Here is a 21,360-nt window from a genome sequence, read left to right as displayed (position 1 = left end):
TTCTGGGGTCCATGGGCTCTGCCGGTTCTGCTGCAATGCTGACACTGGGTCCAGGGTACGGAGTTCGCCGAGGCATTGAAAGCAGGCTGCGACAGGGCCGCCCAGGGCTCCCCCGGGGGGGTTGGGGGGTGCTCTATGCTGCAGTCTGCCCAACCAAAGCGAGACTCAGAGGCACATCAGAGACCTCTCAGGTGGAAGGGCCATGGATTTTTAGCAGAGTATCCTTCCCAGAGATGGGGAAGACGTCCCATGAGGGTGATATTTTGCAAAGAGGCAGAGAAAGCAAGCACACAGTGTCCAGGGCCAGCGTCTGGGCTCCATTTGATCAGGTCAGCATTTATTGGTAGGAAGCGGTAGCATTTACAACTGGTCCTCAGGCAGGAACCGGGAGGGCCTACACCCGCGGCCGCCCACGCGAGCCAAACCCTCGCAGGGAGAGTGCGGCTCCTCCAGTGCACTGAGAAGAAACCCCTGACCCACCGGAGGCCCTGGGCTCCTCTCTCGGCCTCCTCCTTCCAGATCTCAGTGGCGGGCCCGCGGCCTTCCTGAGGAAAAGAGGCTTTCATAACCGGTGGGCAACACGGTCGGGGCTCGGCCCGGGCGGGCCTCTGCACTGTCGTCGCTCTGCCTTCGCTCTTGGAAATGGGGTGCGCTTGGCCCCTGCTTGAGCAGCGCTAAGCAGCGCTCGGGGCTAAACTACAGCACTTTTCAGAAATATAGGAGACATTTACATAGGAGAGGGCTCCTCAAACCAGCGTGCACTCACAAAATATGGCAATTCCTAAGGAATCAACGGAACAGGAAAAGAGGGGAGCAGGATAGGGCAAAACCCCAAAGCCACTTGGTTTCTCCAACACATAAGCGAGCAAATACAGAGTCCCCCAAATTACCTCACAGAAACCAACCACACAGTCACTTCTACCTAAAATGGGGTGGGGGGAATGTCCGAATGGCTGGAGAAGTTCTGGAAATCAAGCACCCACAAAGAAAAAAACCCCACTGCCATCGCAAAGCAGAGCGGTCCTGCCGGCGCCGCGCCGGGGTCAGTCTCCCTTGGGGCATTTCTCCTTGCTCATCTTTTTCATTTTCATCCTACGATTCTGGAACCAGATTTTGACCTGTCTCTCTGTGAGGTTCAGAATCCTTGCCACCTCATAACGCCGGTCCCGAGTGAGGTACATGTTGAAGAGGAATTCCTTCTCCAGCTCAAGCGTCTGGTATTTGGTGTAGGGACAGCGCTTTTTCCGGGTGGAGCGAGCGTGGATCCAGTTTGCTGCGGGGTTGTCTATGAAGAGGGGGGTTTGAAGAAGGGGAGCGAGGGGCGGAGGGGAGGCAGGGAGAGACAACGGGGTGGGGGAGAGAAGAGGTCGTTAAATTAATTTCACCAAGGATGGCCGCTTTTCACAACTTGGGGGGGAATTATCATAAAAAGCCTTAATGCCCGCGCTCTGTTTACCGTACAAACCGCGTGCCCAGGGTAGGTGGTTATGGGACGCTTTTTTTATGGATGCGTGTAGCTCGCCCAGGCTAGGGTAGGCGTCTAGACGTTTTTATAGGTTAGTAAAACTATCAGTTTTGCACATTCGAGCCTTACAGGTTTCAGCAATAAATCAGGGGGCAATTTCTTTTGCACTTACTTGGGTCAAGTTGCTGCTGCGGCGCCTGCGAATGCTGCTTCTCTTCCTCCTTCAGCGGACAGCCCGGGCTCGGGTGATCGCTGCAAGCCGAGGGCTCCGATGAGCCGCCTGCCCCGGACCCGGATCCGATCCCCGCCCCGGGCCCGGCTCCCCCAGCCGCCGCCGCTGCCACCTTGTCCCGTAGGAACGAGTTGCACGGGAACTCGGGGCCGCCGCTCCCCTGGGACTCTCGGGCCGCGGAGCACTCAGTCCTTTTGGAGGAGGAAGACGAGGAAGTGGAGGAGGTGGAGGTGGCGGCAGCGGCGGCGGCGGGGGTCGGTGCCGCTCCGCTCTCAGGCTTAATCCCGTAGTGGCGCCCGTTGGGTGGGCCGCTGGGGCCGGGGCTGGGACCGGGGCCCGGGCCACCGCCGCCGCCGCCGCTACCGCCGCCGCCCGCGCCGCCCGCGCCGCCCGGGAAGCCGGGCAGCGGCTCCATCCAGGAGCGCACGTAGCGGCCGGGCTCGGAGGCGGAAGCGGCCAGGGGCGGCGGGGGCACGTATGGGTGGTAAAGGCCGCTCATCGCCGCCGCCGCCGGGGGCTGGGCGGGCACCGCGGACCACGAGGCGGAGAACACGGCCGATTTGGGGGCAAAACTACACGAGGCGAACTCGGCGGCGGCGGCCGGGCTGTCGGCCACACCTGCGGGCCTGCCCTGCGCGCCAGGCCCTGGAGGTCCGAAGCGCCCGGCGAACACCTCGTCGCCCTCATGGCCTATGAGCGAGTCCACGTAGTAGTTGCTGAGGGTGCCACTGGAGGACATTTTGAGGCGCCCCGCGCTCCCACCCAAGGTTACACTGCCCGCCGCGGCGCCGCTCCCCGCCGGCGCCCGAGCCGCCGACTAGTTCGCAGGCTGCAGCCTCCACCATTGGTCGCGCGGCCCACGTGATCATATTTACCAATACCAGGAGTAAATCAGTCCGCTAAACTGGGGGCTGCTGTGATTTAAAAAAAAAAAAAATCATCATCAACATAAGAGCAGCAATTAGAGCCCACGGGTCCCGGCCGGTGCGCCGAGCTCGGCCCGGCCTGACTCGGCCATCCCGGTGGCGACGGGGACCACGCGCCCCGACCGCGGCCGCGGGAGGCGCTGGGGACTATTTGTTCGCCTCTTCTTGCCGCCCTCGGTCTTGCAGTCCGAACCGGGGCTGCCTCCCCGGCGTCTGGGCTCCGAGCTCCCGGCCGTGAGTTCTGGGCGCTCCGAGCACTTGGCAGAGCCCAGAGCGGCCGGGGGCGGGGAGCGCGAGCCTGTGCGGCCCGAGGCAGGCCGGCCTTCCGAGGCGGCCCCCTGGCGCCCGAGGGGAGTTCTCCCGGAGCTTCTCTCCCGGCCCCAGCCCACCCCTGCCTACGCACACCCACACCCACACACGCTCTCTCACAGCTTGTCGTGTTGTTTAAAACAGGTGGAAGACCTCTGTAATGATATTATGCCTTTCAATAAAAATTTTATGAGGTGTATTTGATTATAGATTAATGTGTCCCTAATAAAACGGACGGATGGAGCAGCTCGAAAGGCCCCCCTCCCCCTACCACACTCACACACGCCCGCGCAGACACACACCCCCGACGTGAGGCTGAGCACACGCCGAGGCCGGAGGGGTGAGCTGGGGCGGCCAGGCCCTCGGGCTGGGCGCGGCCGGCGGCCACCGCCCGGGCTCTGTCTGCCTTCGGAAGTGTCCGCAAGCTGGCAGTCAGCGCCGCGCGCACCGTGGCGGCCAGGGTGCCTGGTCTTCTCCGGGACTTCTGGCAAGGTCCTGGAAGAGAACACGCCATAGGGCAGAACCCAAATGCTAGCGCAGGCCCGCACCCCGCGGCCGCCCCGACCCTGCCTCAAGAATGGCCATCGGGAACAGCATTTCCCTGGGCCAGGCCGCTCCCCTTGGTTCTCACTTGGACGCCTCCAAGTGAATTCCAGAGATCTCTAAAAAATGGCCTGGTCCTTGGGCTACTCTCTTACGAATTCTTTTCTTTCTTTCTCTCCCTCCTCCCCACTTCCCCCCACCCCCTCACCCCCAGTCTCCAAAGGTAAGCCTGGGCAGCCTTGAATCTGAGGGAAATGCCCATTGTCACTCCCAAATCCATGGTACAAAGCCTAGGAAGCCCGGCTGGGAGCCGAGACAAAAAGCAGTCGGGCGTTGGCGGGTGGAGGATATATTCCTCGCTCTACAAGTTGCCCCGCGCACCCCTGGGGGGCTCCCAGCCCACCTTGAGCCCCGGAAAGGAAGGAGGGAAATGGCTACTTATGGTCTGATTGATTGCCTTTGCCAAAGGCTTTCTGATTTTATTCCAGAGGCGCTGCCTCTGCCTGTAGCCCAGATTTTCCTCTGAGACATGACCCCTTGTCAACAACGAATGGTGCTCCCCACATCGCAGGAGGTAAACTGAGAAGCTAAAATTGCCTTCCTTCTCCTGCCCAACCAATGGAGGTCTGGGCAGATCTATTCCAGTGTTCCCAACCTGGCATTGATGCCATCCATCTTCCACCCTAGGAAATGGCTCCCCTAAAGCGGTCTTGGACCTGGAAAATCATCTCTGTTTTCGGCAGGAAGTTTAAAACTCTAATTACTGAGTCTCCCAAGGACTCTTGGTCAAGGGTTTTAAGGCTGAGATCCCCTTAAAGAGATTCTTTAGGGGAAAAGGGGGGGACGCGAAAAGGATTTGTCATTTTCATTTGTCCTTTGACAAATCCAAGGATTTGTCAAGGAAGCTGCTTGAGTCTACTGGAAACCTTTTGAAACCACAGCACAACCTGGGGTAACGAATTCTCTGTCAGCTCATCCCCCCAAGGCCTCTCCTCTTCTCCCTGGCAGGACTACCAAAGTCTAGACTCTCGTGGGCTGAGGATCCTGAAATCCATCAGTCAATCTATATATCTATCTATCCATCTATCTATATGCACACTCACACACAGGGAAAAGATAGCTGGCGTTTTCTGTGCCATGGTAACAACTGCAACATTGGACTTCATGAGAAGTCATGTTCATCTGCAAATTCTTTCGGTCACCCTTCATACATTTTCTTGCTTCCCAGATACAATGGCTCCAATCAGCAGTTTGTAATTAAATGGAGGGAGAATTAGCTGGTGAAAACCTTTCCTTCCTTTAAATTTTTTTTTCATGTAGGCCACCAAAAGGTAACGACTGAGCATAAAATCCTTCCACAAGGAAACCAGGGCAAAGTGGGATAAGAAAACTCACTCATCCTTGGCTTCACTGTGGCCTGGCTATCTTTTGCTTGGGATGGGGGTCGGGATAAGAACAGGGGAGCAGAAATGGATCCGATGCAATGCTAAGCTGCTGCTTGTCTTTGCTACTGTAATGGAGGCCCCACGGCTTCCAGGTGGGCAAGACTGATTTCAACCTAGTCCCTGACGATGGCACACCAGCTAGAAATCACCACGACTCCACTGAAAGCATTAAAAATAACACAACCAAAACCAAAGAGAGGAAGACACACAAGTGGAGAGCTGCGAGGAAAATGCGGTTTGGACACAGGTTTACTTACCAGGCTCAGGCTAGAGGGAAGTTCACATCCATTGACAAATCAATTTTGTTACTATCATGAGGGGAGGGGGAGACAGGACCCTCTTTCTTCCCGACTAGGAAAACAGCAGGCACAGCCTGAATTATCACTCCCCCACCACTGCCAAATTTCAGCACCAGAGGCCCCCTTCAGCTTTTCTCTCCCATATCCCTTCCCCTACTTTCTACCACCCCCGCAACTGCCCCAAACAAGCAACATAACAGGAAGATCATCTCACCAAAGTCTTTCATCTCCATCACAACATATTTCCATTGTTTCCAGAGTTTATTGCATTATACATGCGACCAGAACATGCACAGAAGCACAGGTTGCTGTTGTATTTCTACCAAACCACAGATGCACCACAAGGGAAAGGCTACAAGGCAAAGTCAATATTCCATCTCACCAAGGACGACTGCTAAACTCATCTGCAAAAAGATACATTGTAATGTGCTTTTTTAGTCCCCCTCCCCCCAAAGCTTGTGGGTTTTAATCTTTTTAAATATATATGTAATTTAAGTACTTTTAAGTACTGGATGTATTCAAAACGCCATGAGCTCATGGACTAACCACACACACAGACCTTTTGTGTTAGGAAAAACATGAAAAAGTCACATTGCTGGATGGACGAGTGGATTGATGGATGCTCTACAGTTCCAATAAGTTAAGAGCCAAATGAAAATGCGCAGTAATAGTTACCCTGCATTACGATGAAAAAAATAATAAATTACACGTGCTAGTTTTTTTAATATATATATATATATACTCATAGGGATTACAGATCACTTGCAGCACGAACAGAATGACCCCAAAGTCACATTCTAGCAGGAAAAAAAAAAAATTCAAAAAACAAAGAGCATTGAAGGTTTTGTTTCCGCCTTCCCAGTCCTCCTGCACTCGGCCCTGGAACTCGGCGCCCCTCTCCGATCCTAACCTCTGACGGGCCTCGGACCTAAGAGAAGGTGAGGTTGGCGGTCAGTTCTCGGATCCGGTTCTCTCGGCTCATCTTCTTGAGTTTCATTCGGCGGTTTTGAAACCAAATCTTGACCTGCCTGTCGGTGAGGTTAACGCTCTTACTGATCTCTAGGCGGCGCTCGCGGGTGAGGTACATATTGAACAAGAACTCTTTTTCTAATTCCAGCGTTTGGTGCTTAGTGTAAGGGCACCTCTTCTTTCTGCCACTCTTTGCAGTGAGCCAATTGCTGGTTGGAGTATCAGACTTGATTTCCTCTAACAAAATTAAAGGGAGAAGAAGAAAAAAAATCAAGAATTTTTTTTTTTCTTTTAATCTGTTCAAATTTACCCTTGGCCATGACCCCGCTGCCAGACAGGCCGCTTTGGAAAATGCTTGCATTAAACATTACTCACATGAGGTGGGCCCTGAAAGATATTTGTAAATGATGCCAGATTAGTTAAAGTACCCAAAATGACACAAATGGGTGGGTATTCTTGCCGTCTGTGTCAGCGTTCTCTCTCTCTTTCTCTCTCTACTTTCTGACCTGCACAAAATATTAGTACAATAGTAAACTTTCAGGATCTCACCAGCAACATTCTAAATGATCATCTCACAACAGGGTTAGAGTGGAAGAAGCAAACCACAGTCTGACAAGCCTACAAATCCCACTGCTGCCTCAGATCCCCAAACCTGCCACTTCCTCCCCACTTCTCCCAGGCAGGCGGGGAGCCCCACAGCCAGGCTTATAGGTACCAATTCTCTTTCAAAGATACCAGAGGAACCGAGTACACCTTCTCCGCCCTGCCTGGGCATCGCTGTATGCCCCAGAATTTTCTGAATTCTTGTGCTTTCTTACCCCCACACAAAAGCATTCTCCCAGAAATGAGAAATGTAGTTCCTTGCTGTGGCCCAACTCTGAGCACTGGGGCAGAGGATCAGGGGCAGAAAAGCCAGAGCCCCTGGCTCTTTGCCCTATCCAGCCCTAAGGCTGGCCCTGCCGGGTGGGCCATGCATATTCCATTCTCTCCCTCCCCCCCCCCCCTTCTGCCTTTGCCCCTTTGCAAAAGGACTGCAAAGCTTTCGGCACTTTCCCCAGACAAAGCCAAGGTTACCTAGCCCCGCAGAGGCAGGGAGCCCTGTTCTCCGGCCCAAGCACCAACTGGTCCAGCCATCTCGTTCCCCTTGCTGTCCCCAAGCTCGCAGGATGCGGGGTGCATACACTTGAACACGAACACAGTACCTTGGACCACCTTAAAATCATCATTGAGTGAAAGGCATGGCTGGGACTGCAAATCTGAGCGGGAGAAAGGAGGTTCTGGGGCCGCGTTTACCAGCCGCAGGTCTCATTTGCGCTCTTTTGTTGCATTTCAGGTCTAGCTCAGGAAAAATAAACCCAGCAAGCCCTTCCTCTGCCCGGGCGCCATCAGCATGGGGCCAGGACTAGCCAGGAGGGTCAGGGCAGCGCGGCAGAAGCGGAAACCATCTCGGGATTAAGACTGCCCCTCTAAAAGACGGGAGGAGAGGCACCTGCCAGTCGGGGCCCCAGGCTGCCGGTTCGGCACTGGGCACCCGGGTGTTCCCTCTCTCTGCCGGTTCCGGGGCTGCGCGCCCCGCTGGGGTGACAACTCTGCTCATACCGACCTTTGCTTTCCTTCTCCTGTACTTCGGGACTGGACACGGAGACCTCTGCCAGGCAGCTCCTCTCTTCCGGAAGGCCGCCCTTGGCTTCGGGGCTCTCCACCTGGGAGACTTTGGTGGGCTCCTGGCCACTCGCTGGCTCGTTCATCTTCTTTTCCATCTGCAGCTGGGCGGCCGAGAGCTGCGGCTTGGCCGCGCCGCGAGGGTTGAGCTGGAGCATGACTGTGGAGCTGCCTTCGGGGCTGTTATTGTACTCTTGGGTTTTCCCGGTGGCGTAGGTCTGACTCAGTCTAAAATATCCAGGGACAGGAACCTCGGGGTTCTCAACGGGACAGGACTCAGGGACCAGCCTCTGGTACGAAGGGACCTCAGCAGAAATGAGTTTGTTGCGCTTATCAGAATACATGCAGCAATTGGATTCTTCCTTAATGTTGGTGGTGAAGGAGCAAGTGGGGACTTGCTGTGTAACAGGTTGCTCTATTCGACAAGATCTGTTCGGGTCTGTCCAACTGTCTACTTGAGGTATATAAGGATGCACATTCATACCCATATTTTGGTGGTTCACTTCTCTTTTGGCCAGAGACGGGAGCAGTCCACAGGTTTGCATTCCATAGGTCCCCATGTCTGCGCTAGGTGGTGGCATGTACATGCTGGCGCTGCTCGAATAAAAACTGTCACTCCTGCAGGCACTGATCAAGGAATCTACTAAAAAAGTATTAGCAGCAGGAGAGCTGTTGGGAAAGGACATTTTGGGGAGGAATTTGAAGAAGAGAGATTGTGTCCTTTGTAGGCTGACATCTCTAGGAAAACATTCCCCGTGTAATTGTGGATGCCTCTGCCGACCACATGACAACCAAGCCAATGAGATTTGAAAATGGCCTTGAGCCGCAGCCTCCTCGCAGGTCACGTGCTCCAGAGCCCGGCCAGCCGGCCGCGTAAGCGCGGACAACAGCGACATCTACTACGCGCCCGCGATAGTGCGCGCTGGAGACAACCGGCGCAGCGCTCTCCGCCGCCCGCCAGCCTCCCGGGGCTCGCTCTGTCCGCCCGCCCCACTCGCGTCCCCCACTCCAGCCTCTGGGCCCCGCAGGAAGGAAAGGCTCGGCCCGAGGGGTCTCCGGGAGGACACACGCGGGGAGGGAAGCCCGGGCGCCGTGGCGCCTGCACACAGAAGCATTCCCCGCACACACCCAGGCAGAAGGCGCCCGAGAGGGCCGGGGCCAGGGCGGTGGGTGGGGGCCCAGCCTGGTTTATTTTGTCCCGGACAGCCTGGGAAGGTGAGTTGGACTCCCCAGACTCTGAGACATCCCACCCCAGGAGTCCACAGGAAAGAGCTCTGGCGCCTTAGACGCGTCCAAGATATCCTGGGGAGTGGAGTCGAGAAGGGCCGCGAGGGCCGAGAGGCCACGCAGCTGAGCAGCCCCGCGGAGCCCCGAGGACCGGCCCGGCCCCGGCACTGTCCTCTGCCTCGGCCCGCCAGCCCACCCCAGCTGCCGGCGCCTCTGCGCCCCGGTGGGCTACTCGAGCCTTCGGCTCTTCGGGGAACCACACCCCGACCTCTGCGGGCCGGGCCGCTGGGAGCTTTGAGCCCGGAGACAGTCCCTCGCCAGCAGCGCGGCATCCGCCAAAGCGTCCCCCCCGGTTCTCAGCGGAAGAACTAAACCAACTAAACCGAGGTTTCCCTCCCCACACGCCCTGAAAATAGAGGGCAAAGAGGAAGGAAGGAAGAAGAGCGAAAAGAATGTTTTCTAGGAAGGGGAAACTCTCACCCTCAGACTCCAGAAGTTTTAGAAAATTGACTGGGCCAAGCAGGAGAGAGTGATGCAAAGGTGTCATATGGTTCTTCTGCAAAGAAAAATATGTTTTCCTTTTATGGATTTTGTAAAAGCATTGGTTTTTGACAAGTGCAAGGTACAAAAGGTTGTGGAATTTATTAATACATATTAAGAAGAATCAGGGCGATCAATAAAATTCTCATCTACATTCTTGGGCTACTTGGTAATTTTCTTGCTTCTGAAGGTTTTTAAAGAGTTATACCCGCTGTTGCCACACACGGGAAGATATTTTATTAACAAATCAATCGAGACTTTGTAAAGGATAAGATTAATAGTTAAGATTTAGCATAATGGCGTTCGCTTTATGAATTATTGAAAATTATACTATTGATTTTCCCCCCTCGCTACTAACCAAGAAGGTCAATTTTTGTTTTAACACAAATTGTCAAATATTAAAAGCTTATACTTTTGTCAGAAGTTGAGGTTTACAGTTTTGGGCAATTCCTAAAATTATTTGAGAAGGTTCTGTTTGGATAAGGGAAGGGAGGGAAAAAAGGAGGTGGGAGAACCTTAGTCCTGTGTTTCCTTTGGTGAGGGAAAGTTCTATAAAAAGGATTTGGTCTGGGGTTGTGGTCGACCTCATTAAAAGAACAACCACCATCACCACCATGGAAACTCAGAGTTTTATGAGAAACTTCTTCAACAACTTCCTCCCTCATTCTCTGTTGCAGGCGGTGAGCAGTCCTTCGGAAGCCGCGGCCTCGGGGCAGCAGCAGGGAGCTTTAAACTTGATTTCCAAAGGTTTGCCTTGGGTGAGGGGCCCGGCCAGGGCACTGGAGCCATTCTCAGGCTTCCTGGATCCCCTTTCCTGCATCCGAGAGAAGGGAAGGGCCCCGGAAACTCTGATCGTAAACCAGTTCTCTGTCCGGGGAGGCATCCGTGTTTTCTTCTCCCCACACTCCTGTCACGGGGGCTGGCCTGGGATTTCAGGCCCAGAGACTGAACTTGTGGGCAAACTGGGTTTCTGCCTTGCCTTTTTTTTGGGGGGTGGGGGGAGCCCGATACTCAGCCTACTGGTGGACGCGGTAGCCCGCTCGCTCCTTCACAAAAACCTTTTCCAGCAAACCCTTTGTCCACCCCTCCCCAAAAGGAATCTCCCCTGGCCTGGTGGAAAAAGTCGTTGGACATTATTTTCAGCCTTGGGACCGCTTCGGCTGTCCCCTCACACTGCCCTCGCCCAAACAATAACCCCTTTTAAAAAAACCCCTCGGTGGCAATGAGACAGACCTTTTAAACCTTTACGCAGCTGTTCAAATACAACATCATTGTCAGGTTAAAAGCCTGGCGCCTCTAACTGCTCCGGCTGCGGGACGCCGGCTAAGGAAGCGGAGGTTTAAACATTACCTTCGGCAGGGGTGGCTGTTTTTAGGCTTGGGGGTGGGGGAGTGAGGACGGCAGGGGAAAAAACCCAACTTTTGAATCAAGTCTGCTAAGGTCCTGTTCAAAGCTAACAGCCAGGGACTAGCACCCCAAAAATTGCCTTCTCTCAAGGCGGAGATCATGATCTCAGCCACAGCTAAGCGTGCCCAGGGCTGGACAAAGTGCCCACTGCACACGCTCTCGGCAGGCGCCCAGACGCCAGCCTGGCGCTCCGGCACCGTCCTCCCTTGCATGTCGGCCAAGGGAGCCGCCCGGAACTCCGCTGTCCAGTTCTCCTATCCCACGAGAGGCAAGAGTGTTCAATCTAATCGCAAATTTTATGCCCATCAAATATCCTTTCATAATCTTTATTTACACATGAAGAAAACATCCAAGCTAAAAAACCAGCAATTCCTCACCGAAGGGGTGTATCTGCCATTAACCAGGACATCTGCCTCCTGAATTTGGGGAGCCTTTCTGTTTCAGCTCCCTGCGCCTTCAGGCTCAAAGTCACTCCCATGCTGGATTTGGTTTTAAATAGGTCATCTTCACTCACCGGAGGGGGGAAAAATGCGTATCAGATATAATTTTGAATCTATGATCACAAAATTCTATTTATTCTTTTTCAAATTTTTATCTTCAGACCAGCTCCTTGACGCCAGAAACTGCCAATATTTTGGAGAGATTTTATTATAAAAATCAAGCAAAATAGAAACAATACAAGGAAGAGAATGATCTGAGCCTGGGAGGATGGAAAGTTTGTCTAAGACCCTAAGGCTAAGATAAAGCAAATGGAATGAAAAGACTGGGTTTTCAAGGCCAGGCTTTATTTTGCTTACAAGTATTTAATGTAGCTACATAGCTGCTGTTTTCGATCATCTTTAGATCAGATGGAGCAGTTACCATTAATAATAAATCAATATTGTACCATAAAGGAGATGAATATCCACAATTGTACCAAGACATCCTTCTCCCTGGCACAGTTCTTTCCAGAGAAAAATTAAAAGGGTCGCTTCAGCAAGAAATTAGCATTTGTAATCAAGAAGTGACTTGCCTCTGTGCTTCCTGTCACCAGGAAGAAGGGCAGCGGCCCTGGGCCTGGGTGGACCTGGGGATCCACTGATTTTGGGCCCTGAGTGACCTCTCATAGATGTGCCACTTTTGGGGGGGCAGAGTGGATGGGCACAAATTTTAAAAGCTGCTTCCTCTAAGCACCCTTCTGGGTTGCACCGTGTACCTCCAAGCCAATGTGAAAAGAACTCAAAAGGGCAACTGGGGAGGCCAGGGAAGCCGCCACCAATGCAAAGACACGTCTAGGGAGACATTGCAAAACGACCAGCAGCCTAGGAACCTCTTCCCTTTGCAGACACAAAAGACTCCTACTTCTCCCAATCTCCCTTCACTTCAAGCTCTGAGACCTCAGCGACTCAAGATGCTGGGGCCATGCACCATAAGCCCCACATGCCTGGAATGATCCAGAAAGGTCAGGTCTGCAGCCTAGAGAAGTCCTGGTCCAATTCACCAATTCCCTGGTCTTTTTTAGACTCAACTTGGGCGCTGCCGAGAGGAAAGGGACTACAGATTGCTGAGCACTCGTGGTCTAGGAGAGGCTGCCAGCCAAGGCCAAGGGGCCCTCCAAGGCCACAAGCGCCCCCGCTGGAGCTGGCTAAAGAGAAACACAACGACATTTGGGGAGGAGGACTCTCACCCCACTTGGACTGAGGCCCAGGTTAGGCCCCGGGAAATGTCGATTCACAATAGCTAAGCTGGACCCACAGTCAGACAGGCAGGAGCCAGGGTGCCCGCGGGGAACATCAATGCCTCTGGCTGGCGCCTCCCATGGGGTGGGGAGACTCGTGGCCCCCAGCCTCCACTAAAGCCGATGCCAACTCCCAGGGGTGGACCCAGAGTCTTTTAGTCCAGGGCCCCGAGGGAGGGGGCAAAGACAGCGAAGTTGAGGAGGTCCTCACTAATTCCGGGGTTGCATGTGCTTTACAATGAACTTCAGCAAAGAAGGGACTGCCACCTTTCATTTTGGAACTTCTCTTTAGGACCTTGGATGGTGGCACAGGCCCTCCGCAATGTCGGGCCCTTTCGGGGTGGGAATGGGGTTGAGGAGGGCATACGGAAAGAAAACTGCTTTCAGGAGCCTGTGCCAAAATCAAACTCCACGCTCAATGCCAGCAGACGGGTTGGAAGGCTGGTCAGGGTTCTGTCAAACGCAAAGCCCCGTTTGCTTCAAATGCATACTCCATTCCACGACGCCTTGAAGTATAACGTTCCCCGGGGCTGTCTACCGCTCCCCGCTGCCACACTAGCTCAGTATGGCCGGGAGCCCCAACCCAGTCCTGCCTGCGCCTCCCGGTCACTACCGATAGCCCCGAACGCCAGGCACTACCGGGGGTGGGGGTGGGGGTGCCTGGCGCAGAACGACCCGCTAGGTCTCGACGCGTCTCATTTTTCCGAGACCACACTCAGCTAAGTTGCCGGCGCCCTGATCTGTCTTAAACAAAAGCCTTTTAATCACCCCAGGCGGTCGGAGAGCGTGCAAGGCGGACGCGGTTGTGGGCAGGGGTGGTCCTACCTTCCTATCGCTCTCCACACACTCAAACCAAGAAAATTGATTTCCATAATTTAATTAACTTGCAGTGGCATGACTTATTTTTTTTTGAAATGCACATATTTGTCTTTTAAAAACCTCTTTTGGACACCACCAGGTTATACCAAAGTATTCTTTACAACAGCTTTATAAGACAACGATTAGGTGATCTCTTATTTCAGGAATCTGCTCGCATTCCTCTGTCTTTATACAACTTCCCAACCTCATGGCTGCGGAGACCAAACAATCAGCAAGCAAACACCTTAGCGGTTTCTAGCCGGTTAAGATTGCATATTAGAATCCAGTATCCGAAAGATACGGTACCGCGGCCTCTCCGACAAATGAGGCTTCTGGAACGTGAGCACGCCCCCGTGTGGCTCTCCAAGGCCATGCAAACGCGAAATGGTATCTCTAGGTTCGGCTTGACTAAGGTGGTGGACATACAAGCTGCTACATTTAGACGCAGCATTTAAAAAAGAACAAGCCAGCGAGCAAGAGAGAGAGAGGGAGAGAGAAGAAAATAAACCAGTTTTAGCCTCCTGGAATGATCACATTACTAGGGCACTGACATTGTAACGGATGCCTAGGATTGCAAACAAAGGAGTCCCCTTCTGAACGAAATTATTCAATTGTAGGCTTTGTTTCTATCGCATCCTTCACCAAACGTTGCGGGACCCTTTTGGAAACAATATAAATATATTTTCTTTTGTTCCATATCATAGAAAGTACAGTAATTTATTTGACAGGGTGACTTTTTTTTCAAATATAACGAAGTAAGTCTGTAATAGAACTTTCTTTTTCAAATGCCTGCTTTCAAAATCACGTTTCTTCATTAGAGCTAATGGACTGATATCTATGACCCACCCACCCCACCCCCACCCCCCCCCCCGCAGCAAAAAAGAAGAAAACAACCAGCACTTCCTAGCTGTAGTAAAAGCATGCTGGTAGACATTTTAATATAACCAGTATTTTTAAAAGAAGTCAATTGGTACTGAATTACACAAATGTTTGAAGGGAAATTAAGGTTATTGATCCTGAAATTAGGAATTTGCCTAGATTTATGGTGAGCCCTTGATATGATTCTGTGTGGTCATAAATGTGTGTGGGGCTCTGGATGTGTGTGAGCATGTGTGTGTGAAAGTGGGTGGCAGTTGAATATCACAGAAGAACCTTAAGGCGCCTAATTATTCAGAAAGGTTAAAGGTGATGACCTTGACATTTTGGAAGTTCAAAGGCATACACTTATGCACTTATGTTTTTCCTTCCTTCCAAAAGCTTTGATAATTTAAAAAAATTTTTGCATTTGGAAATGCATGCCTCCTTGGAAGATGCATGGGGTGCTGTATAGCTCATGGATTTATTTTTTGACTTTGGACTTATGAGAGGTTAAGAGTCATAAGATTCACTTTACTCTTTTCAGAGAAAGAGAAGCTTTTCTCACTCTTCCAGTTTATTGCACATTGCGGAAATCTCTTTTGGGCCCACCAGAAGGTGTATAATATAACCCAATTAAGCTGTTTAGAACTTTGGCTTTTATGGTGTTGTCTAGACAGTTCAAGGTTTTGTAAACAGCCTGGCCTGGCCCTGCAACATAAAGTGCGGTGCAGCCTCCACCACATTCTTTAACTTGAAGCGGTAAATGCTGTGAGAAGTGGTCTGCAGTCCTGGGCCCTATTTCCAAGGCGGGGCAGCGAGGGAGACCTTCTCTGCTCCAGGTCCCTGTGATACCAGCAAGGACCCAGGCCTCTCCACCCCTGATACCTTCCCTTTAGAAAATTAGTTTTGTTTCAATGAAAGGTTCTAGTTTTTAATTTCTTCTTTTAAGGGACCCTGCCTCCTTGACATCTTATTAAGAGTGAATTTGGATCTCCTACCCAGTTTTTTTGTTGTTGTTGTTTTGTTTTAAGGAATTCCAAGTTTACTACCCTGGGTGTAGGATAGGGTAAGGTGGGCAAGGAGACTTGTTTCTTAGGTTCCTGTTGTCCCAGCCTCATTGCCTGGATAAGGCAGCACCAGCATGGCTGGGTCACATCTTCAATTCAGAGAGTCATCACTAAAGTTATTTTTAATGCTAGTGTACTTAGAAGGGATGGGAAAGAACAAGTCTTATCTTAGCGGGATTAAAAAGCTTTTCACTTGATTTTCAGTTGCTTGGGGAAGAAGGTTCTGGTCACAAAAATATCCTAATCAGACACTAAACTTCTTCAAAGAGGAAAATTCATACAGTGTATTGAAGCTATAACCTCCATTTTACTAGAAACCATTTATTCACACAAAAGACAGTGACTCATGCCTTGATACGACAGACCAAAGGTACATTTCCCAGAGTTTAAATAATCTGCATTCACCAAGGGGGAAAGATGCAGTCCCTTAAACTCAGAACAAAAACAAGTGCCTTCCAGCCCCTCGGCCTAACTCTCTACAGATCCCACAGCGTCCCCACGGGAGCTCAGAGAGAGGGAAGAACAACAGCACATTGGCGGTAAAATTGTAAAGGGACGTTTGCATTTACCATTTTCCCCTTATTAGGATCCGTTCGGCCAAGTCCCCGACCTCGTCCGCAGGCTGCAGTGGTCGCTGGGAGGTCCCGAGTTGACCGTGGGAAGGAATCGTGGAGTTCCACAGAGAAGAGGCGTCATTAAACCCAAGGACATTGGGCCTGCTCAGGGCAGGGTGGTGGGGAGGAGAGTGGGTGCGTGGGGCTCAGGGGAGAGGGGTGCTCCTGGAGCTCTCAAAATAAGGGGTTTCCAGTGAAATACTGCAGACGGTCTCTGTTCAGTTTCTTTTCTTTCATCCTGCGATTCTGGAACCAGATTTTGACTTGCCGGTCAGTAAGGTTGAGCATCCGAGAGAGTTGGAGTCTTTTCTCTTTGTTTATGTACACGTTAAAGAAAAACTCGCGTTCCAGTTCGCGGATCTGGTACTTGGTGTAGGGACAGCGCTTTTTCCGAGACCGCTGGGGGGCCACTGCAAGTTAAAGAGACCAAGGGGTGAGAGAGGCCACTGCCTACCCACCCCTGGCTGCCCGCTCGGGCCGCGCAAGGGCCAGGCCTCGGCCGGTTGGGGACGTCCCTGCTGCGGCTGAAAGGCCCTGCCTGCGTCGTGGGGGATGATATATGGGCGGGCACAGGACAGAGTGCGGGCGTGGACCTGTGTTCACGCCCCGACACACACACACACGCACACACACACACACACACACACACACACTCTCACAGCCTGGCATCGAGGTGGGAAAGCAGAGAGCGAGGCAGGCTCTGAGCTGGACTCAGAAGAGAAACACGAGCGTGCCGGGCATCTACTCGACTCCAGCCAGCAGCGTGCGTCAGCCAGAGGTTTGGATAAAGTCCAGTTCAAGGATCAAACTCTTCCCCAACCCCCCACTCCTTTAAAAGCAGGAGGCTCGAGTGTCCACACTCACAAATTGGCTTGAAATCTCCCCTCCCTTCCTACCTCCCTCCACGATCTCTAGGACCCCCCGCCTCCACGCACAAAACTGGGGGAAAGCTCTCTGCAGCGATTAATGTCCTCCTCGAAGTCTACCTTAAGCCCACCTAAATTGGTTTCCTATCGTAAACACGCTTTACAACGGCCAGGGAAATCTTATAGGATGTATAAACCCCTTCGAACGCTTATAAAGTAGCACATAAAACGGCGCGAGCAGAGGGAGGCCCCCCTCCGCCCCCCCGCGCCCAGGGCCCCCAAGCCCAGCCGCCCACCCCGCGTCCGGTGCCTACCTGTGCCTCCGCTCTTCTCAGCCCCCGCCTCCCCCGGGGGCACCTCGCCGTCGCCGCCTTCTGCCGCCCCCTTGGGCTCCGAGCCGGGGGTCGTTTTGGCGCAGGGACTTCCCCCGCCGCCACTGGCCGCCGTCTTGGGGTCGCTCTTGTCGGCGGCGCCCTCGGGCTGCGGCGGCGCGGGCGGCGGAGGGGGCTGCGGCCCGGCGAACGGGGGCCCGGGCGCAGCCTCGTAGAACTGATCGAAGCCCTGCGGGAGGATGCCGTTGCGGCCCACGGCGCTGTAGAAGTTGGAGGCGGCGCCCGCAGGGCCGTGCGGCGGCCCGGGCGCGGCGCACACCGGCTCGGGCGCCTTGAAGAGCACGTCCGGCCGGCGGCCCGCGGGCGGGAGCAGCTCGCGCTGCATGGCCGCCTCCTCGGCCGCCGCCGCCGCCGCCGCCGCCGCAGCAGCAGCCGCGTAGTAGGGAGCGTAGCCCCCGGCGCCGCCACTGCCGCCCCCGCCGGGGCCGCCCCCGCCGCCGCCGCCCCCTGCGCCGCCGCTGCCGCCGCCGCCGCGGTATGACCACTTGGCGCGCTCCAGGCCGTAGTCGCGGAAGGCCACTTCGCGCACGGGCTGGACGTGCGGCGCCAGGTTGGAAGAGTAGGGGAAAGTCATCTGGCAGGACGACGGTTGCGACAGGAACGACGGCTTGCTGGCGAAGTCCGACGGGGCCACATAGTAGGCGCAGCCGGGCAGGTACATGCTGGCTGCGCTCGGGCCGCACTCGTCAAAGTCGTTCATGGCTCCGCGGCGTGCGCGCCGGCGAGCCCCGGGCCGCTCCCCGCGCCGCCAACCTGAGCCATCGATTGCACAAGAGGCTTGGGCCAGGATCAACTAAGCAAAAATCCCCACCGGGCGCTGACGTGCAATTCATCTTGATTGATTCTGGTGGTAATTATGTCACGTGACGCCATGGAGAGAAATGTCCTTATATCTATATCAGTGCTCGCCAACACGCCCCGGGACGGCTCCTGGCGCCGAGACGCGCGCGCGCTGGGGGCAGATCGGCCTCCCACTCCAGCCAGCTCTCCCCGGGCGCCCCCTGACCAGGCTGTGCCGCAGGCCGGTCACCTGTGCGCCGCCGGCGGCTGCCACTGCTGGGTGCATCTGCCACCGCCCGGCTGGGCCGCCCGCCCGCGCCTGCCCGCGCCGCTTTAAGTACGCGGACTGAGGCCGGCAAGGAGGAGGAGGAGGGAGGGGGAGAAAGGGGGAGGAAGGGGGAAGGGAAAGAAGCGGAGCGCGGAGGGGGAGCCCCGGCTCCAGGCACCGGGTACTAGGTGTGAGGGTGTGAGGGTCCCACCCCCTACACCCCTTCCTGCAGCCGCTCCCTCCCCCGTGACGCCGCCACCCTCTGCAAGCCCGCCGGGAGCTTGTTGCTTCTTGTTCAAGGCGCGTAATTGCGCCGCTCTCGGGGAGCCAGGAGCCCTGATTTACATATTTCTCTGCCCGGCGCTCACGCCGAGCAGTAACTTGGCTCTCTCTACTGCCGACCCGGAGCGCGAATGCCAGCCTCAAAACACTCACGCCAAAAGCCTGCCAGGAGCTCACCCGGCCCGGGGTCTCGGTGCCCACTCGGCCCTGTCGCCTTCTCTTCTTTCTCCTTCCTTGTCCCCCTTTCAGTCTTCTCACTTGTCTCTCCGGTCCTGTCTCCTCTCACTTCCCAGTTTCCTTTTTTCTTCTTCCTTCCTCTTACTTTACTCCCCTCCTAGCCGCTGGCTCACTCGGTCCCCAGGTCCTCTGTCCTCCTCCGCCCCAGCTGTGTGTCCCCGCCTCAATCGCTCTCCCTGTCGTCTCTCAGCCTTTTCTCTTGCAGCGCTAAAGCGAGGAGGGAGTTCAGCCAGCGGAGGTACCCCGTGGCCCCCCCAGAAGCTTGGGGGTCTGCTGAACAAAAGGACCTAGAGTCCTACTCTCAGGGTGCCTGGCTTCCCGCTTTTCCGCAAGCAAGCAGAGACAAACGCCAGGGCCTCCGCCCGTCTCACCCTCTCTGCCTTCTGGCCTGCATAAGACCAACCAGCCTCACATCCAGCTCCTTCCCTGTGTCGGAGCCCCGCCAAGGCCTACGCATCCATGCCGCGTCTCCCCTAGGCTTCTGCGGCACCCTAGGGCCCGCAGGGCCACTGCGGGGCTCTCCGGAGGTCCGTTGGCTCTGGGGGTGAGGGGCGGGCTCTCAGCCTCTCTTGCCTCCTGGTTTAAGCCCCTCTTCTCCACTTGACTCTGAGGGCCCCCCATCCACTCTCCCCAAGGCCTCACTCTCCTCGGCGGCGGCTGCGTCCCTCTTTTCTAGCCCGGGGGGTGGCGGGGTGGGGTGGCTCCAGGCGAGGCCTGGGCTCAGCCTCAGGAAAGCCAGCGTTTTCCAAAGGTGAAACCCGTCTCTTAGCAAAAAGCTCCCCAAACCCGAATCCCGGAACTGAGGGCAGGAGGTTGCCTCTCTCTGCCCAGGATTCCTCTGCCAGGCAATCAATCCCAGCATTGGTCCCAGGCCTCAGCCCTGCGCCCGAGACAGGCAGTGCAGGTTGTGAGGCTGGTTCCCTCCCCGGCCCCGGTCGCCGCAGTGCCCGTGTCGTGAGCTCTGCCCACCATGCCGACTGACCGAGAAAAGGCGGGTGATCAGAGCGCATATCTATTTTTCTGACCAATGTTCCCCCCTTCCTCTTTTATCTCCTCCCTCCCATTCTCCCTCCCACTTTCTCTCCTCCGCCCCCCTCCCACCTCAGCTTCCCTCCGAACGCTGCGCAAACAGGTCGGTGGGGCTGGAGAGCAAGAAACCCCCCATCCAAGAACTGCCCAGCCTTGCAAGCACCCTCCACACAGCTGACACCCTCGCCCAGATTCCAGCTCGCCCCCTTCTCCTCAGCCTAGACCGCTGGCACACTTGTCTGCCTCCCCATCTCCATCTTTTGCCCAAACCTCTCCCTTTCGGGCTCGGAGTTGACGCCCCAGGATCTCTCTCCTAAAATGGCTCCCCGGACACTGCACATTAGCCCCGCAGCCGGTCAGGACCCAGGGTAGGGGCCGCGGGGTGCCCCCCGGCTGGGTCTTTATGTGTCTGCAAGTGCGCAAGATTCTGGCACCTTCTCTCTGCACGGGTGGGGCGCAGGCAGCCCGCTGCCCCCAAAGTAGAGCCTGCTGACCGTTAAAGAGGGAAATGGGGGAGGACGAACCATTCAAGTTCAACGACATGGCGACGGCGCTCGGGCTGGAGGCGCGCTTTGGCGGGGGAGGGTGCGCCATCTGCAGCGGCGCAAGGGTGCACAGGGAAGGGGGCGGCCGGCCCCTCTCTGCGCTTTAGCGCGGACCCCCACCCCCACACCCAAGCCCAGGCTTTCGTTCGTGGCCCAGCCCGCTTCGCCCTTTGGCCCCAGCTTTCTCCTCCATCCTCACCCTGAAACCCAAGGAAAACCGCAGCCTCCAGACCCGCGCGTCCGGCTCGAGAACCTACCGTGAAGATCCAAGGGCTGTGGCCTCGGCTCTGCCTGCGCGGCCCCACTCGAAGCGCAGGGAGCGCACCGGACCCTGTCTTCCCAGCCCGCAGCTCCGCGAGTGGTAGCTTTCCGCGCAGCGCCCGGACGCGATGCGGTAATTTTGAGCCACCCAAGATAAGACACTAACTTGACCTTAACTTTGTCAGGGCGCCCCTGGTATCTGGAGAACGTGAACAGACACTGTCTGGCAGCTCTCGTAAAAACTGACTGGGGAAGAGATTCTGAGTCATTTCATTTATTGCCACTACAGTCCTGCAAGAAAGCTTTTCCTCCCTGCCAAACTTTAATTATTTATGCTCTTTTAGGAAACGAAAGAGAGGAGAAACGCAGGGAAACACCCAGAGCCTGTCCCTTCTCTGCAAAGTCTTCGGAATGGGCTCCCTAAGTCAAGTGACCGAAGAACAAAAATGTGGGGAGATTACCTTTGTCCAAGGACGGTCGGACAGCCGCTGTGCCCCCCGCCCCCACTAAGGGGGGGTGGGTGCAGCTGGAAGAGGCGGGGTGAGGGGGCACACCCTCCCCC

The 21,360-nt window shown here is 55.1% G+C and overlaps 3 protein-coding genes and 1 long non-coding RNA gene across 7 annotated transcripts in view; 1 reads left to right on the top strand and 3 right to left on the bottom strand.

The window, feature by feature from the left end:
- LOC136163487 (uncharacterized) overlaps positions 1-21,360 on the top strand; it is a 490,623-nt gene that overhangs the window by 138,944 nt on the left and 330,319 nt on the right. The window lies entirely within an intron of this gene.
- Positions 310-3,184, bottom strand: HOXD9 (homeobox D9). Its single transcript, XM_065931800.1, has 2 exons — positions 1,638-3,184; positions 310-1,285 (listed from the first exon to the last, which is right to left on the bottom strand). Exons 1-2 carry the CDS (start codon positions 2,434-2,436, stop codon positions 1,044-1,046), a joined length of 1,041 nt encoding a protein of 346 aa, XP_065787872.1. The 5' UTR covers positions 2,437-3,184; the 3' UTR covers positions 310-1,043.
- Positions 1,763-19,049, bottom strand: HOXD11 (homeobox D11). Of its 3 annotated transcripts, XM_065931803.1 has the most exons (4): positions 17,319-19,049; positions 16,094-16,548; positions 3,213-3,427; positions 1,848-1,888 (listed from the first exon to the last, which is right to left on the bottom strand). In XM_065931803.1, exons 1-2 carry the CDS (start codon positions 18,094-18,096, stop codon positions 16,313-16,315), a joined length of 1,014 nt encoding a protein of 337 aa, XP_065787875.1. In that variant the 5' UTR covers positions 18,097-19,049; the 3' UTR covers positions 1,848-1,888; positions 3,213-3,427; positions 16,094-16,312. The 3 variants fall into 3 exon arrangements, with proteins under 3 accessions (XP_065787874.1, XP_065787875.1, XP_065787873.1); XM_065931802.1 differs by lacking the exon at positions 3,213-3,427 and having other exon boundaries at positions 1,763-1,888; XM_065931801.1 differs by lacking the exons at positions 1,848-1,888; positions 3,213-3,427 and adding an exon at positions 6,289-6,425.
- Positions 5,480-13,246, bottom strand: HOXD10 (homeobox D10). 2 transcript variants are annotated; one of them, XM_065931799.1, is made up of 3 exons: positions 10,851-13,246; positions 7,792-10,431; positions 5,480-6,425 (listed from the first exon to the last, which is right to left on the bottom strand). In XM_065931799.1, the coding sequence occupies exons 2-3, from the start codon at positions 8,744-8,746 to the stop codon at positions 6,148-6,150; spliced, it is 1,233 nt and encodes a 410-aa protein (XP_065787871.1). In that variant the 5' UTR covers positions 8,747-10,431; positions 10,851-13,246; the 3' UTR covers positions 5,480-6,147. The 2 variants fall into 2 exon arrangements, with proteins under 2 accessions (XP_065787871.1, XP_065787870.1); XM_065931798.1 differs by having other exon boundaries at positions 7,792-13,246.

This window comes from Muntiacus reevesi, chromosome 3 (genome assembly GCF_963930625.1).
Source record: "Muntiacus reevesi chromosome 3, mMunRee1.1, whole genome shotgun sequence".
Taxonomy (NCBI): domain Eukaryota; kingdom Metazoa; phylum Chordata; class Mammalia; order Artiodactyla; family Cervidae; genus Muntiacus; species Muntiacus reevesi.
The sequence above is the reverse complement of the archived record's forward strand: the minus strand, read 5'-3'. Positions and strand labels throughout refer to the sequence as shown.